This window comes from Ptychodera flava, chromosome 20 (assembly GCF_041260155.1).
Source record: "Ptychodera flava strain L36383 chromosome 20, AS_Pfla_20210202, whole genome shotgun sequence".
Lineage (NCBI taxonomy): Eukaryota > Metazoa > Hemichordata > Enteropneusta > Ptychoderidae > Ptychodera > Ptychodera flava.
This window is the reverse complement of record NC_091947.1, coordinates 33,534,384-33,550,794: the sequence shown is the minus strand read 5'-3', so window position 1 is coordinate 33,550,794 and position 16,411 is coordinate 33,534,384. Positions and strand designations below refer to the sequence as shown.

General features: G+C 43.2%; 1 protein-coding gene across 2 annotated transcripts; it reads left to right on the top strand.

Moving 5' to 3' along the window:
• Positions 1–313: 313 nt before the first annotated feature.
• LOC139120730 (uncharacterized) lies at positions 314–16,411 on the top strand. 2 transcript variants are annotated; one of them, XM_070685265.1, is made up of 7 exons: positions 314–453; positions 1,145–1,232; positions 10,380–10,498; positions 10,939–11,165; positions 13,922–14,033; positions 14,589–14,780; positions 15,293–16,411. In XM_070685265.1, exons 3-7 carry the CDS (start codon positions 10,402–10,404, stop codon positions 15,400–15,402), a joined length of 738 nt encoding a protein of 245 aa, XP_070541366.1. In that variant the 5' UTR covers positions 314–453; positions 1,145–1,232; positions 10,380–10,401; the 3' UTR covers positions 15,403–16,411. The 2 variants fall into 2 exon arrangements, with proteins under 2 accessions (XP_070541366.1, XP_070541368.1); XM_070685267.1 differs by lacking the exon at positions 1,145–1,232 and having other exon boundaries at positions 353–453; positions 15,293–15,578.

Genomic DNA, 16,411 nt, shown 5'->3' with positions numbered 1-16,411 from the left:
ACTTACACGAAAGAACGTTTTATTGAAAGTTAGATTTATTCCCCACCAACATGGAATGTCAGGTCTACATATTAGTATTTGTAAATATGTAAAAAAAAAGACAGAACGAAGGATTAGTCTGAAAAAGCAGCTGCAAAAGCAGCAACAGCTGAACGTATACTTTTAGCCACGGTCCCTCCACAAAAGTGTGGAGGGACCGTGTATCAGCCTAAGACAAGTCGAAACGAAAAAAACTCAGCCAAATCAACAGCGCCCTCTTCAGACAAGATTGGAAAGTATGATCACGTGAAAAATAGAAACGTCTTATTGGTCAACTGAATGGAACAGCGCGTTACTTCAAAACACAGTACTGCTGGTGTGTAAACGAGAGTCGAGCTCTGACTTTTGACGGACGAAATTACGCTGGAATCGTCACTCCGAAAGTGAGAGGTGGTATTCTTGTAAGGTAGCATTGTAAGTATTCTTTAGAAAGCCTCTTGCGAAGGGCATTCGTTTCGAAAGTACCGATTAGCGGTTTTCAGCTCGTGTATCGTCTCATATTTTGTTGTCAAACTTCGGTGTTTTAAAAAACGTTGCCTGATGCATCGATATGCAGGGGTGGAAATTTACCGTTTTTTTAACGACTGAAATGTGCAGAGTGACTAAAATCCTTGCTAAACGTGTAAAAGAGAAGAATAATTTCAAATTTTGCAACACTCATCTACATTTTTGTATCGAAAATACTGTTAACACGGACCATGCTACTATGTATTACATGTAAATCCATCACCGGGGTCTATCCATTGCATATGGATGAAACTTCACAAAAGGCATGTACTATAATGTAGGGAGAATGTTGTTCTGCCGAGTGCATTTTGATTTTCGGTGTAACTGATTGATAATCACATATCCCCTCATACAGAATCTTACACAGTATAACCGAATAGACTTACCTTTGCTTTGCTCTTGGTCATGGAAGTAAAAGATCATTGAGTGATAAGATAAAGACAGCAAAACAATAACATAATGACTGATTTTAAGGAAAAGGAAGGCACATACCTGAATCTCATTCAGTGAGTAAATGGTCTACACAATACTTGTATGTAATAACCCTTATTTACGGTATCGCATGTTTTCTTTTATGTTGACTATCTTTGGCACTTAGAGATTGCACAGCTTTTGGTATCTGGTAAAAAGTGTTGAAGAGGAACTCCTGAACAAACAGTGTCCCGAAGACAACATCTGATCAAACTGTGAGTACAAAATAGTAGTTTTATAAGCTTAGTTGCTGTTTTATTACAAAACATTTTTCGTAACAGCAACACATACCATTTACCTTGAACTGAATGTCTGTAATTTAGCACCTTTAACCTGTCATCTGGCTAGTCAGTAAAAAGCAATATTGAGCCAAAACCTACATTTATTTTCACGTACTTGGCATGTCTGTCATAGCAGATCAATTACTTAAAAAATCTAGTTTACACTGTTTTCAGGGGCCTTCAAATTGTCATCTTTGTTAAATATGAGGACCTTGTCAAGTCTGTGGGGTACTTCCATGGCAGTATACTTGACAAGGTCCAAATTATGATATATCCCTTTTCCTGCCGAGCGCCCCTGTCTGTTATCCTGCCAAGTCGGTCAAAACCGGCCCCCTTTTCCGTGTCTACAGAAGATAGGCTCTCCTGCACGCTTTCCTGCCAGGCATTTGGCGGGAAAATACCGCATTTTCGGGGTACGATTACCGACCATATACGTGTTAGACTTCAAAAATTTTTGCATGCCCGTATAGAGGGGCAACTGCTGATGAGGTTGTGTCCAGAAAATGACGAGGTCACGGGCGTTGTTTGCCCCGGGGGACGTGCACTTTTATGCCCTTTTCTAGCTTACTTTCGCGGAAGTAAAGCTCGTTCGCCGGCACGCACGGCCACACCGGGGAAACGTCACCTCTCTCGTGGGTTAGTAGAAGACCCAGGGGTTAGTGCTATGGGTGCGGGAGCACCCTCAAACCTGTCCTGTTTCCCCTGGGTTGTGTCACTTGGCCACGTACTTTGAACGACTTGGAAGAGTCGCACATTGCAGTCTGCTTTGACGTAGTGTCAACGACATAGTTCCGCCATTGAAGGAAGGCGTGTACGTAGTTTGGCCAGTTCAGTGAACACTTAGCTCGTTAGTGTTACCGTTTCCTAACACGTTAGTTGTGCAGTTGTTACTAAGGTGCAGTTTTGTACCACCTTAGCTCTTGACAGTGCAACTGCTCTATGCACTAACCCCAACGACAGATGGTTGGTACAACGTCTACGTCGCACGAGCACAGCCTCCGTTGGGCTGTGCCCCTCCCACGTGATACAACGCACGTTCATCCATTACTATAGCGTCCTTACGGATCTGCCAAAAACGAAAGTGGGGGTAAAAACAAAACAAACGAAAATATGCGATCATAGATAGTATTTTATTCGGGAATAATTTACATTATGCCGAACAATAAATCTCGGAGTCTGTCTCGACGTCCGAGTGCATGGTCCGTGTTTCAAAAATTACAATCGGGGTGGCAGATCCGTGTTTCAAAAATTATAATAGGGGGAATTGTACAAAATAATCCGTCTAAACAAAACAAAACGAAAATATGCGATCCATAGATAGTATTTTATTCGGGAATAATTTACATTATGCCGAATAATAAATCTCAGAGTCTGTCTCGACGTCCGAGTGCATGGTCCGTGTTACAAAGATTACAATCGGGGGATTGTACAAAATAATCCGTGTTTCAATTTACAATCAGCGGGATCGTAAAGCACAAACAAACGGCACAACCGTGCTCAAAATGTGATCATGGTCCGTGTTCAGAATACAGTCAAGCCACTGTTAGGCGAAGCTGTCCCCTGTCCGTTATTTACGTCGGGTTCTCTTGCTGATGGGTGTCGTCGGGGCTGTGTGAGTAGAGGTCTGCACGCCAATGCTCCTCTTACCTCGTAGCATCATGCGATGATGAAAAGCCGCAAAACACTCGCCCTCGTGAAGATGAACCCCGCACAGACTACATCCTTTGGACGTCTCAGACAGTCGTCCGCTCGCAGTGGTCTTACCCTCTCTGCTACATACTTTACAGCATTTCTGCCGCCCCTCCAAACGGCTGACAACGTGCATCGGCTGATTTTGTGGATTGATGTACGAGGCAAGAGAAACAGTGGCCTCGACCTCTCTCACACTGGGCTGCGATCGCCCACAATAACCGCCAATGAGTTGTTTCCCGACACGCAGATGAAACATCTTATGGGTCAGCTTACTATCAGGGTGTACATGCTTGAAGCATATATATGCATTTACCAGGGCAACATCAATCAGGTAACATGCCAGATATGTCCACCATCTGTGGTTCTTGCGCCCAGTGTGAAAGTACTTGCGCTTCTGGTTGGCTCGGTCGACGCCTCCCATGTACCGGCGATAATTATACAGCGACAGAGGCACTTGTCGCCGCTCGTCTCCCTCCCCCACTGGCACGCACTCCAAGGGTGGATAGACCGTATTCAAGATCAGCACCTGAGCGTTACTATCCTGATAAGCAGTGATGTTAAGACGAGAGTCCGTTCTGGTCGTGGCTTTCATATCCCCAACAGACAGAGGAAGGCGCTTCCTCTTACCCGGCGGAATAATTGAGGGGGCATGGTGCGACGATTACGGCGGTTAAAACTCCCGACCATGTAGATCCCGGTCTCCATCAGCTCTCGAGCAGTAACGACCGTGCTAAACAGGCTATCACAGAATAGGCTGTGATTATATCCACAGAATGGCTGGACCAGCTCCATCGTAATTCTTTTCACCACACCTCGCTCCTGCCGTCTCCCATCAGTCCGATCCCGATATTTCACACCTAGGTACGGTGCAAAGTTAGCTATGTATGCAGTGGTGGAGTCGCACAGCTGCCATATCTTGAAACCGTCTCGATCAGGCTTATGCGGTAATCTCTGCTTAAATTTAGAACGGCCCTTAATCGCACCATGCCCTCGTCGATGGAGATCTCTCTACCCCATCTTATAATTATTTACGCACCGGTCAACTATGGGCTCCATCCATGGATTGATTTTATACAGGGGATCCTCCTGACACCGACGTCGGCGGCGTGCCTCATCAGGATCACGACGTGGATCGTTCTCTGGGTCTGCCAGATGAAAGTATCACATAAGCTGCTGAAAGCGACTGCGGGTAATCACAGTAGAAATACCCTGGTTTCTCAGAAAGGGATCGCTAGACCAATAATCCTCCACTGATGATTTACGGTCGATCCATACAGACTAAGACGCCAATGAACGCCTGCACCTCTCGGTAGTCAGCGTTACGCCAGTATTTATCTATTTTCCTAGCGATATGTCGCTGGTGGAATTTGGCGTATTTATTAGTCTCGTCCTTGGCCAATCTGATCAGTGTAGCTGGAATAAACTTAAAAAAGTAATCGAGCTCACGGGCGTGGCTGGGCAAGGTGAAAGTCGGTCCTCTCTCATGGTCAAAATCGGTCTCCTCAAATATATTAGCATCGGTAGTCTCCGACATACGCCAGACAGGAGGTGTGTCGTCCTCCGCCAACACAGCAGCAACGTCATCATCGTCGTCAGAGCTTGCCTCACCTACATACTGCCTGTCATAAAAGTCATCGTCCTCTGCCGCATCCTCGTCAACCTCCGAGTCGGACTCAGCGGTGATATCACCATCGTCTGGGCGTCTGGGCCTGAACTCGCCCGTAGCGGCATCAAGGATCATATCTGGCTCAAAATCAGGTGGGCTATCCTGATAACGAACCCTCCGCACTATCTTTTTCGGCGGGGACATCGCAGCACACGAAACTATGGCAGGAGCGGGCTCGGCAGCCTCTGCTGATGACGAGGACTCAAGCTCTTTCGCACTGGGCACAGGAACCTCTCCTGACGCAGGATGAGGGCTCATAGTAGCAACAGGTGGTGTCTCTCCTGGAGCAGCCGGGGGAGAACCAATGGCATCAGCCGTCTCATTACTCACTGTCTCACTAGCAGCAGCAGACGTAGTCTGTGCAGGTGAAGTATCTCCCAAGAGCAGATGTAGTCTCTGCAGGTGAAGTAGTCTCTCCCGGAGCAGCCGGGTGAGTAGTCTCGCATGCCAGACCTCGAACCTGCATGCGACGCGAGCGGCGAAGCCGCGAGCAGCGAGTAACCGCAGGTTACGAGGTCTGGCAAGAACCAACTGCTCAGGAATGTGATGACGTCAAAAGTGGGCTGTCTTTCCTATGCTAATAAGTATAACTTTGGACCACCGCGTACAGACGGCCATAACGCATTTTCACTGTACTTGTCCACCACGTTTCACATATCTGCGCCGAAAAAAACACTCAAGCAAAAATCTACGGCGAGAATTTATTTTTGAGGCCATTTACCATCAGCTCATTGGAAGTTGAATGGGGCCCAAAGTCTGAGCTTCGTTTGAACGGAGCAAAATGAAAAAGCAAACTTCATAGAGGATGTCAACGATCAACAAAATGCAATCGCAAGCATTGAAGCAAGGCCGGAGCAATCTTAAAATTAGAGATTGGCCATATCTTGTCGGCAAATTCACGGAAACATCGTCTCCTTCCAGATAATCTGTCATGATGGCTACCTCCTGCTTCAGTTTCAGGCTGTCCATCACCACTTCTTCAACGGCATAGATCATTTTTGCAGACTGTTTTCATCATGGTTACTGGGGATAGCGTAACCGTGATTTCATGAAGCCGTGCTACTGTCTGAGGTCAACGTAAGGGACCGTCTCAGATTGTCGCAGAAGTTCAAGAAACGAAATTTCTTCGTTTAGATCAAAACCCCCTCCCCCTCCCCCTAAACGAAACTTCAAAAGTGCGAAATGTTCATGTCTGCCTGAGAGTACAATGTTGCATTTTGCTATAGCTACTAAAGACGTATTCCCCTTGCCACATTACAATTAAAGTAAACGATCAGATTTGAGTACTAACAGGGCATTTTACCGCATAAAAGTTTCATTTCATTTTACTTTCCCTTTTTGCATCTCTTGTGCTGTTCTTTGTCTTTGTGAAGACGCAATTTGTACTTGGTAGGGGCGGTAAATAAGCGAAAAACTTTGACAAGGGGGCCCAGGCATGTTCAATCATATCATTAAAACGACTATGACCAGGTGCATAACAAGTGAGAATAAAGACATCTAGTGGTTAGAGCAGACGCTTATAAATAGCACATTTTTAAAAAATGATACTTTTGTCTTTGTATAATTTGATGAATGAAATGTTTAGGATACAATGTTCCTATCGGTAAATTGTGTTTGGGGCACAAACGAGATGGAAACAGTTACAAATTTGTTGGCACGAGTGTGCAGTTTTTCTTTAATTTAAAATAAACACACGAAAACTTGTGATCACAAAATAAAAGTGCGAAAGTGAAATTCACTAATTGAATGGAGGTCAAACCCCCTCCCCCCCTAAACGAATAAATTTCGCTTTTTGAACTTCTGCGACAATCTGAGACGGTCCCTAAGGCAGTTTAATTCGAATGAAACATTTCTGGATGAATGACACAATCATTCAGTCAAATTCAAAAGGCTATTTTTAGACGCTCCACCTACATTCATGAATAAACAATAGATGTACTCTTTCATCCAGCCGATTTTCGAAGCATTCTATTGGACAGTATATATAGCACGTCGGTTCTAGCCAGACCTCGTAACCTGCGGTTACTCGCTGCTCGCGGCTTCGCCGCTCGCGCCGCACGCAGGTTTCGAGGTCTGGCATGCGAGACTAGCTGGTGAGAACCACTGGCGACCGTGACCCGTCATCATCCTCATCGGCAGAACGATCGGTCTTACGTTTACGCTTACCACTGGGTTTTTCAGCCGGAGATGGCTTCGCCTTACGGGAGCGTTTCTTGCCCGACTTCTTAGAACGTTTACTAGGGACATCACAACGATCGCTACCACTACCGCCCGGAGACTCTGCATCTTTGAGCTTCAGTCGTCTGCTCGCCTTCAGAAAACTTTTGCGGTCCGTCAAGCTCATGTCTGGAACAGTGTCGACAGACTAGCAGGTCCCTCCCTTTTAAAGCCACAGGGAAACAAAGCCCTGGACATGATTGGACGCAGGGGTGTTAATATATGCAACCACCTGTTATTATAATGGACCTACGGCAATCAGTCCACCAACCGGCGCTGACATTCCTACCCGTCATGTAAATTGCCTGTCCGCACCATTTGATATGCTAATAATACTCATTTGCGATGCAAATCCCTCGAGCACTTAGCATAACATAGTCAATGTCATTAGCATCTCAACTTGACATTCCGTCCAGCTGGGTACGTGGCATGCGCACCTGCCACCCAAGGACGTTGGCCCAAGCCCATGTTTAGTACGGGTGGGAAACCCGTATCTTTAACCTCATGTCCCTTCTAAGTATGCCTGCGCAGGGCGTATTGTCATCCAAGTCGGTGACAAGCCAACCCGACAGATCGCCCATTAAGCAGTAATGGACTGGCCGTCTCGTTCTTGTACGGCAACGAACAGTGCTTCAGCGGCTTGTTTAGGTCATAACCGTCGCCTGCCGAGCGGCTTACCCAACTAAGGCGGTCAAAGATGAAGGATGCCAAAATTGTCAACGGCTGTCTCGGCCTCGTCCGTTGGGCAAACATGGCTCCTTCAAATAACGTGGCCAGCACGTCTACGTCATCAGCGGTGATGACGACCCGTCATTGACGCCCGAGTGCGTAAAACTCGGAATATACCGACAGGTACCTCTACCTGAGTCGGTCATACTACGGTATAAACCAAACACAGGTCTGCCAACTCCCGTTAGACTCGGCCGTTAGCCGAACTTCACAGGGACAACATAGGCGTAACAAGTCGGTGAACAACGGTTCACGCACCTAACCGCAGCCGCCAAGTCGGTGAACAATGGTATCAAATTTTGAGGCCATGTTCCTGAATGGCAAGGCTGAGGCGGTGTGTTTCGTTGCACGGCTTGAACGTCTAGAGCCAAGTGCAGCCGACAACGTCCGACATCTGAGTGGGTAGTCTTTTCGAGAAGGTAACAAGTCGGTTAAAAGCGGTGGTTACCCTTCACAAATGTCGCTCAAGTCCGTTCGGATCAGTTCCATGTCAGGGACTAATCAAGCCGAGTCCGTCAAATCCGTCCGCACTTCCCGTCAATCAGGACCAAGTCCGTGATTTTCGTCTCGCACCATTGGCAAAAAATTGCACCGCCAGCTGAGGCGGTCTTAGGCGGTTGCCTTACAGATTAGCGTTGCCGAGACGGTCAATTTCGGCCGCAATCTATGTAGTGCCTCAGAGCCAAGTTACCCCAAACTCCGCTAGAATACGTCAACGTGCTAACCTGCCAAGTACGCTACTCGTCCCCCCAAAAAAAACCAGTCCCCCACCGGGGTGGGGGACTGGCTGGGTAGCTCCGCACCTTTCCCTGTCGTTGGACTCTCTGTGAACCCATTTCGAGAGCAAACGCCGTTCCTCGCCCAAAACCTGTCCTCGAACGACCCCTAGCGCGAGCAAGGGTTTGCTACACGTAGTTCCGTCGACTAGGCAGGAAAGGGGGTACCAAAAAGTAGCCCGATTTCCACCGCCTTGGCAGGATAACGGCCGTGGCTGCTCAGATTCTAGCTACACCGAATTTCAAGCGGATTTTCACCGACTTGGCAGGAAAAGGGATATAGGGACATGTTATACCTCACTAACCTCACTGGGTCTTGACCTAAAATAGTGACAGATGAACTTGGCAGGAAAAGGGTTAATGCTCATTCTAGTTGATTGAGTTCCCATCTTAACAATGGGTGGTAACTTTTGTGACGCAGATCACTTTTTACTCCTGCTGCTATTTTGAAATTCTGCTGATATGTGTACATAAAAGAAACTACTGCAGTTATGGTGCATACCAAATTACTGTCAGGGCTTGAAATACTTTTTTTCAACCACCTGTCCACTGGACAAGTCAAAATAAAAAGTACCTGTCCCAGTGAGAAAAGTACCTGTCCAAAATGGCCTAATTTATTCTAAGAAACTATACTAGTTTCAATTCAATTCAACAAACTCATGCCTGTATCATATGCAAACTGGCGTAACAGCGGTGTCGAGATAGCCCTGAGAATCTCCCAATCTAAGAGATTTGAGACGTGACCTTAGATAAATCAATATGGCTGCCTCCTGTAAACAGTGATTAGATATTATCGAATTTTCTTTTACTTTTTTCTGACAGGTAAATATCCAAATAATGATTTTCAAAATTGTAAAAGGTATATACTGTAACAGCGTTTCCGTTTACGCAAAATCCTGCGTATTTTATGCAAAATAGTCTGAATACGCAAAAAAATCATGACTGCATAAACTAACGCATTGAGAAATGCCGCCCCGTGACACGGACATACTTGACTCGCACTACATTGCCTCAACGTGGTTCAATGCAGGACAAAAATAGAACATATGCACCTGCTTGCAAGTGACATTTATCATGATGCACATTTTAGACTTTAGCAGACAGCAACTCTTTATGAACCTTGTATTTCACATCACAAAGCATCGTGTCAATCAGTTCTGTATAGACAATGACACTACAGATGCAAAAAATTCGAGAATCCATCGAGTCTACGTTGTTGGTAACACAATACAGTTAATCATGGTCATTAGGTCGCATGTTATTTGGAAAGTGTTTACGGGTGACGATTTACACTCTGTAGGGTTGCATCTTGACAGGTCCCGCTGGACTTTGATCAGTATCTGCTTTTTGTTGGCCCTTTGAAAACACTAATTTCATTGTCAGAAAGTATTTTCTTTGAAACTTTGAACATGAAGTCATTAGGCTGCTCAACGATCATATACGAGACATGCATCACGGCATTGCAAGCGTTCAGCTACTATACCTTGAAGCCCCCCACGTTATTGTTTTTTGTTAATAGAGCATGCGCATTAAAGGAAACCCCCAAGTTCGACAGAAAAGACTGCCCAACTCACTTCAGATACCGATTCCCACCGACACCGTACGAGTTGTTGATACATTTTACGCAAATAAGAACCAAGTTGCGTAAAATCGTACGCAAGTTTTGAAATTGTAATGGAAACGCTGTTATATAAATTTAAACTTATGAATATTTGCTGTAGTCAATAGGTTGAAATACTGGTTGCAGGCTGAAAAACCTACATTGTACCTGTCCACTTGGACAAGTACTTTTCAAAACTACCTGTCCCAGGCCAAATTTCACTTGTCCGGGACAGGCAGACAGGTAATATTTCGAGCCCTGACTGTGTCTTGAGACTGTGATGAATTTCTTTGTTTCCTTGCGTTGGTGAGAGATGGCTCTTAGAATGGTCTAATTCTGCAAAACAATTTGAATTTGTAACTGTAAAATAATATCAAAAGCATCATAATGATTGTTTTCAGATTTGTTCTGGCCAAAACTACAATGGCATCTTCAATACTTCAGCCTTTGATTGACAAGGAAAATCCGGACAACATCAAATCTGGAAAGAACAGACTGGCTTCAACATCATCTCGGCCGAGTAAGACATAATATTTACTCAGTATGTTATTTGATTGCATCAATGGAGCTGGAAAGGTACAATTATTTCTCAAAGTGAATTGAGGATTTTTGTTCTTGAGTTGATATAATGCAAGTGCAATCAACAGTTATCAACTTGACTAGCCAAGGGTGTTTATTCTAGTGGAGACCATTCCTCAAACATACCTTGGCATAACATGTCCATAAATTGTTCATCAAAAGTGCGATTGCACAATTTCATGTGAGAAAAAGACTCCCAAGGTAGGCCCTGGACCAGGAAATAACAATTGCATTTTAAAAATGAGTTCATAAGAAAGTGGTCTAGCAGGAGGTGGTAGAAACATGAAATCTATTTGTGGTTAGATTGAACTATTCCTTTAAACCTTTGGTGGTTTGAGTTCATGATTTCCGTGAAGATTTTAACATTTCCTTTGTCCTTAGTTTCAGGGAAGACATTTGCTGGTAACACAAACTCACTGGTCACACCAAGGAAGGCACTTGGCAATGTCAACATTGACCCTGGACTCAGAACGGCTCCTGGTAGTGTTAAAAGTACTGCCAAGAAAACTGCACCAACTCAGATGAAGAAACCTGCATTGCACAGCAGAACACCAGCACCACACAAGTCAGCAATCAGATTACCGTCCTTCAACACACCATCATTACAGGTTAATCTCCTCTCTTTTTCGATTGTCATTTTCTCTGTCTTTCCTCAGCTGCAGAACTTGTAAGATGGCCTACACAGGGCTTATTATTGAGAGGGAAATAGTTCAAAGTATAGTTGGGTTGTTGATATGTCATAATACAGCTGCAATTATGGTGTTGATTGAGTTATCTGACAACTGGGCTTGACATTAATCTGGCCCTACAGACAACCAAAACTTGTGCTTGCCCTCCTAATTCATAGAATTTTGTCTCATGATAATACAGCTCATTCACATGTTATGCTATGGAACAGCAGCATGTGTACGGTAGTGTACAGCTCAGTGGGTTGAACAAGAAGCAGTGTGTCAGCTCTCAGCTGACCTGGGTAACTCTCCACACTATGGTCACCAGTGGTAATGGTAACATTACAACCAAGAATAATCAGTTGATCATCAGCTGTTGTACATAACATTTCAATTTGATATTCCACTCGACAGTGCTTTTTAAACTTGTTTTTTTGTGCATTGCCATTGAGTTGCCTGGATGATTGCTTGACATGTGAAGTATGTGTGAACCTCCACTCTTGAGAAAGTTAGGATCTATGGTATTTAGTAATGTTTGAATCAAAACTTGTTTGTGCAAATGATTGTCAGGTTATCCAGTAAAGCAGAACAAAGTTTTCACAAATTTCCCACTGGTTTCAATTTTTCATGAAGAATGATGAAGGTTTGTAGTCCATTGTCGCTACCGCACAAACAAGTTCATTCCTAGACAAACTTCATCTACTGCCATGATTCAGCCTTCAGCCTTGAACATTCTCGCGAGCCAGAGCAATAATTTTCGCTCCGCTGACCTACGCAAAAATCATGCTCTGGCAGATTACGCCGGGAAACTGCGGAAGTATGAATGGGGGTTAATTAATTATTCATGAGAACATATCATCAGAATTAGCCAATCACGAATACGTTTTACAAAGTCATGTCGGGTCGTAAGCTCCTCATTGTCTGTGTGTACACAATCGAGCTTTCAGGACCTGAGATCCTCTGGTTCTGTTGCACCTCTTCCGATATATGTTGCATTAAATCCGACATCTTTCAAAATTTTGACTGTTTTTCTGTCATGATCGAGAGCAACGGCGACACCATGTGAATACTATGGCTTTGATAGGTACACAGACTACGGCCATCAACGAACCCTACCCGGTCCCACTGCAAGGTCGTCCCCGTACACTCAGTGCGACTATTTTCGGACAATCTCGGTTCGGACATTCAAAGACATGCTGTTCTTTGTACTCACTTTGCTCCGTATTGATAGCGTTTTACAAGTCATGATACCGCATATTAAGTCAGGTGACGCTGCTGTCCCGTTTTGAATAGTTAGTTTTTTTCGGTAGAAGCTATTTCGGGCGCTATAAAACTTCGCGAAGTTAACACACCGTACGATCTAAAGCAACACACAGAGACAGCCCATATCCGATGTAAGCACCATACACGTCGAAATATAGTTGCGTCGTCCATGGGTTGAACGTAACTAATTTATCACAAAATTTTTACAAACAGTTTTCTCAACACATCGAAATTGTAAATCGAGGGTTTGAAGTTTCAAAATATCAATATTTAGCCCCTATAATCACATTCCAAATACGACGTCCGATTATTACGCACTCACTATGGAGTCAACAATTTGGCAACTTTGACCCCCCAAATACCACTTCCGTCCTGTTAACAGTTTTAGGATAAACACAATAAAGTTTCGAAGGGTATGGTAATAAGATTTCGTACTGCTCGTTATTTGTGAAACGGCTTTGGGCGAAATTCACTATACCCTGTCCGAAAATTGTCACCAGGTCACACTGAGCGAGTGTACGCATAAGCTTATACGTGTTCGTACCCCGCTGAACTGCAAACCCATGGAACAAACTAAACCTCTCTTGGTTTGATTCCGTTGTAAGCGTAACTTTTGTGATGAATTAATGAAACATAATCGGACTTGAACAACTACGCAATTTCCCGAGATCTGTGATTTCGGCAGTGTTGAGACGATCGGGAGCCTAGCGTACATTTGTGATTTGTATTGCGGAGCACCAGCTCGAATGAAAGGGCCCAATATACCATTCATACGTTTCTATCTCCATGTATACCCACAGCACGATAAGAAAGCTTTCAGTGTGAACCTTAATGAAGAGATCGATACATAAACGTTTATACATAACTTGTGGTAAAGTAAATTTATGATCAATAGTTTTGACCAACGGGTTTTACACAGCGGTCTGGGTTGGACACTGTGCATAGCGAGGCGTGGGGCCAGCTGCTCCAGTTATGCGATACCCTTCGATATAACGCCCGTGAAACACGATGGGCCGGACGGCCTGCCATGCCTGGTAGCATACAGACTTGCCACTGCTGGTCCTTGTGCAAAGAAACCCATCTTTTCCTTGTAAAATAATTATCAATTACGTCTTTTTGGTGTGAATAGAGCGGTTGAGTCCAAAAACATTAAAGATTTTCACATTGCGCGCTCTTCGTCGACAGTGAACGCTGTGTGGTAAGCACCAAGATCAGCTCTGTAACGGGCAATCTGATTGGCTCGTCGGTTTTTCCTCGACTATCATAGAGCCTTGCAGCAATGCGTGAACGCTAAACGTGGCCAGTGATACCACGGCCTTTTCGGCGTTGGGTGATAAGACTCGCCGAAGAGGGCGTGGTGTACGACGATGGCCTTGAAAAGCTTTTCCACAACTTTATACATAGCTCAGTTTTCTTTTCTATTCTCTACACAGGGCTTGTCAGTGAAGAGGAAAACAAAAACAAAAACAGCAACACAGAAACAAGCATCTCTTTTGCCAGTAGATGACTTTCCAGATGTCGAATACATGCCAGATTACAAAGAAGGTAAATTCCAGCAACACGATTTGTAAAGTGTATACCATGCTGTTCTTCTGTATACTAATCCAGATTTTATACACAAATTTGGTAATTTAATTCAGCTGTATAAAAGAGTTAAAAGTTTTCAAGGAGTCTGTATATAGAATAACAATCTCTGAAAAACTGTCCCTTTAATTTATGAAATGAAGAGGATACCACACACAGGTGCATTTCTTACACCTGGCATGAAAACACTTGGTGATATCAGAATTCTAATGTATAGGTGATCTCTGCGTGAATGAAAATTTGTCCATCCTATCAGCACATTTTCACTGTTCTTATTCATCTCTTACATTATTGTCTCGTCTTTTTAACTATAACAAGGTTGGGGTGCAAGAATGAAATTAAAGCGGTGACATTTTGACAACTTAACTTGGTTCAGCTCACACAGTAATTGTCTATACTAAAATGCTAACCCAAAACCTACCTTCTTTGATACCGTCAAATATCCATACAGTTTCAGACAGAATATATTCTATAGAGTGTCCATAAAACCAATGATGAATGTTTCTCTGATTTCAGATGATTGGTTTACTGGTAAAGATGATTTGTTTGATGTATGGGGAGAAGATGGCCGTCCTAGTGCTTCCCTCATCTTCAGAAAGTCTTGCAGGATGATTCCAAGGATGAAATCTTATAAGGAGGAACAGCAGGAATACCCAGACCTTTCCAAGTTTGATCTTGAAACAATGATGCTTCCAAAAACTGAATCAGGTCAGTGTCATTGCCAACACATATAATCCATTGTAAAAGTGAACTGGTGTCTGATAAATTTGAGGTGGTCATATATTCAGATTTGACCTCTTGATTACTAAACCAAAAATGCCTTGTCAGCCAACTTTACTTGCAGAACATCAGTAGCACCATGCAGTATTTACTATGCACTTGTTTTAGTGTGGCCACCAGGTGAAAACCAGTTATTGGCCACTATAAATACAGGTGACCAAATTCAAGAATTTCTTGTGTGATCATGGTAGAGGGCGCACTGCAGTCGAATATCACCTATGCTGTTAATGTGCTCAGACCCCAAAGAATTTCTTGAATGTATGATACCTGTATAGTACATCTGATTTTAAAAAAGAAATTTATAACTCTCAATTTTGTTTTTCAGATTTCTTTGTAATTCCTGTACTATATCACAAAAGTTTCACTTTACTCTTACAGTCCAGCCTCTTGCATCTGCATGACTGAATTGTAATGATTGGTATTTGTTTTCCTGTTTTTAGTCTCAGATGTTGAAGATGAGCTGTTTTCCATGGAAGACTTTGCCAAGGGAATTGAATTTAAGGACTTAGACCCTGTGGAAATCCCGGACATAACACAACTTCTGCTGTAGATATTCCCAGATAATGTTTTGTAGGTTTTGATTGGATAGGAAGGGGGTGTCTAGACCTAGTCAGATCCTAGTGAGTTTGGTTTGGTTCTAGAGGCTGGTACAAAAACATTGCATATTCCCTTGCACTTTTGTCTCTGCCATAGCGTGCAATACATAGTTCAAGTAATAAGCTGGTGCAGGTGAATGAAAGGAAGTTTGTTAAGAAATGCCATAGAGGGGGCATGTGGAGTGGGATATAGGGATATAGTGAAAAGGGTTTGGAAGTTAACTTGTACAGACAGAATGCTCTATTGTATTCAGTTTAATTTTTGTTTGATGTTTATTATGACTTTTTTCTAAATGTCTGAGTATTGTCATTTCTTTTGTCTTGTAACAAAGGCCATCCAGCTGACCACACAACCATGTACCTTATTTGACAAGAATTTTTCAAATATTAGGATCGTAACCAAATCCATTCACTCTATTTTTCACTACCATTTCACATCTGATATGTTCTTATTTCCTGACACTTTTACACAAGTAAATGTTTTCAACTTTTCACAAATGTAGTTGACAGATCCACTGCAAGAGGCCAGTCGAGTCATTGACAGTGAGGAGGAGATCTTTGAATTTTCATTTTCATCAATCCATCTGTAATGATGTCATCTTCAGAATTTTGACATTTAAAAACTTCACCATTGAATTTAGGAAAGATTTCAAAAACAATAAGTGATAGGATTTACCTGTTATGTTTTGTTCATAAATCGTGCTTAAAACAAAATTGCCGGGAGAAGAAATCAGACTGGTGGAATTCATTGTCATAGAGTTCAAATTACATACGCAATGGAAAATTTAATCTATTAAAACACAAATACTTTCCACAACTTTCAATCTGCCAAAGTTTATATTACGTATATGTTTGCGCACTTTACTTTATTTATTATGTTTTTGTCATAAATTGTTTTATTTACTTGTCCTTTTTTCCTGTTTTTGTTTTTGAAAATGCTAATAAAGTTTAAAAAATTAACAA

Bases quoted from the DNA above. Each gene is read 5' to 3' on its own strand.
- LOC139120730 (XM_070685265.1), top strand. From the start codon at position 10,402: ATGGCATCTTCAATACTTCAGCCTTTGATTGACAAGGAAAATCCGGAC. The intron at 11,166-13,921 runs GTTAATCTCCTC...TTCTCTACACAG, and splicing joins TCAACACACCATCATTACAG to GGCTTGTCAGTGAAGAGGAA. The intron at 14,781-15,292 runs GTCAGTGTCATT...TCCTGTTTTTAG, and splicing joins GCTTCCAAAAACTGAATCAG to TCTCAGATGTTGAAGATGAG.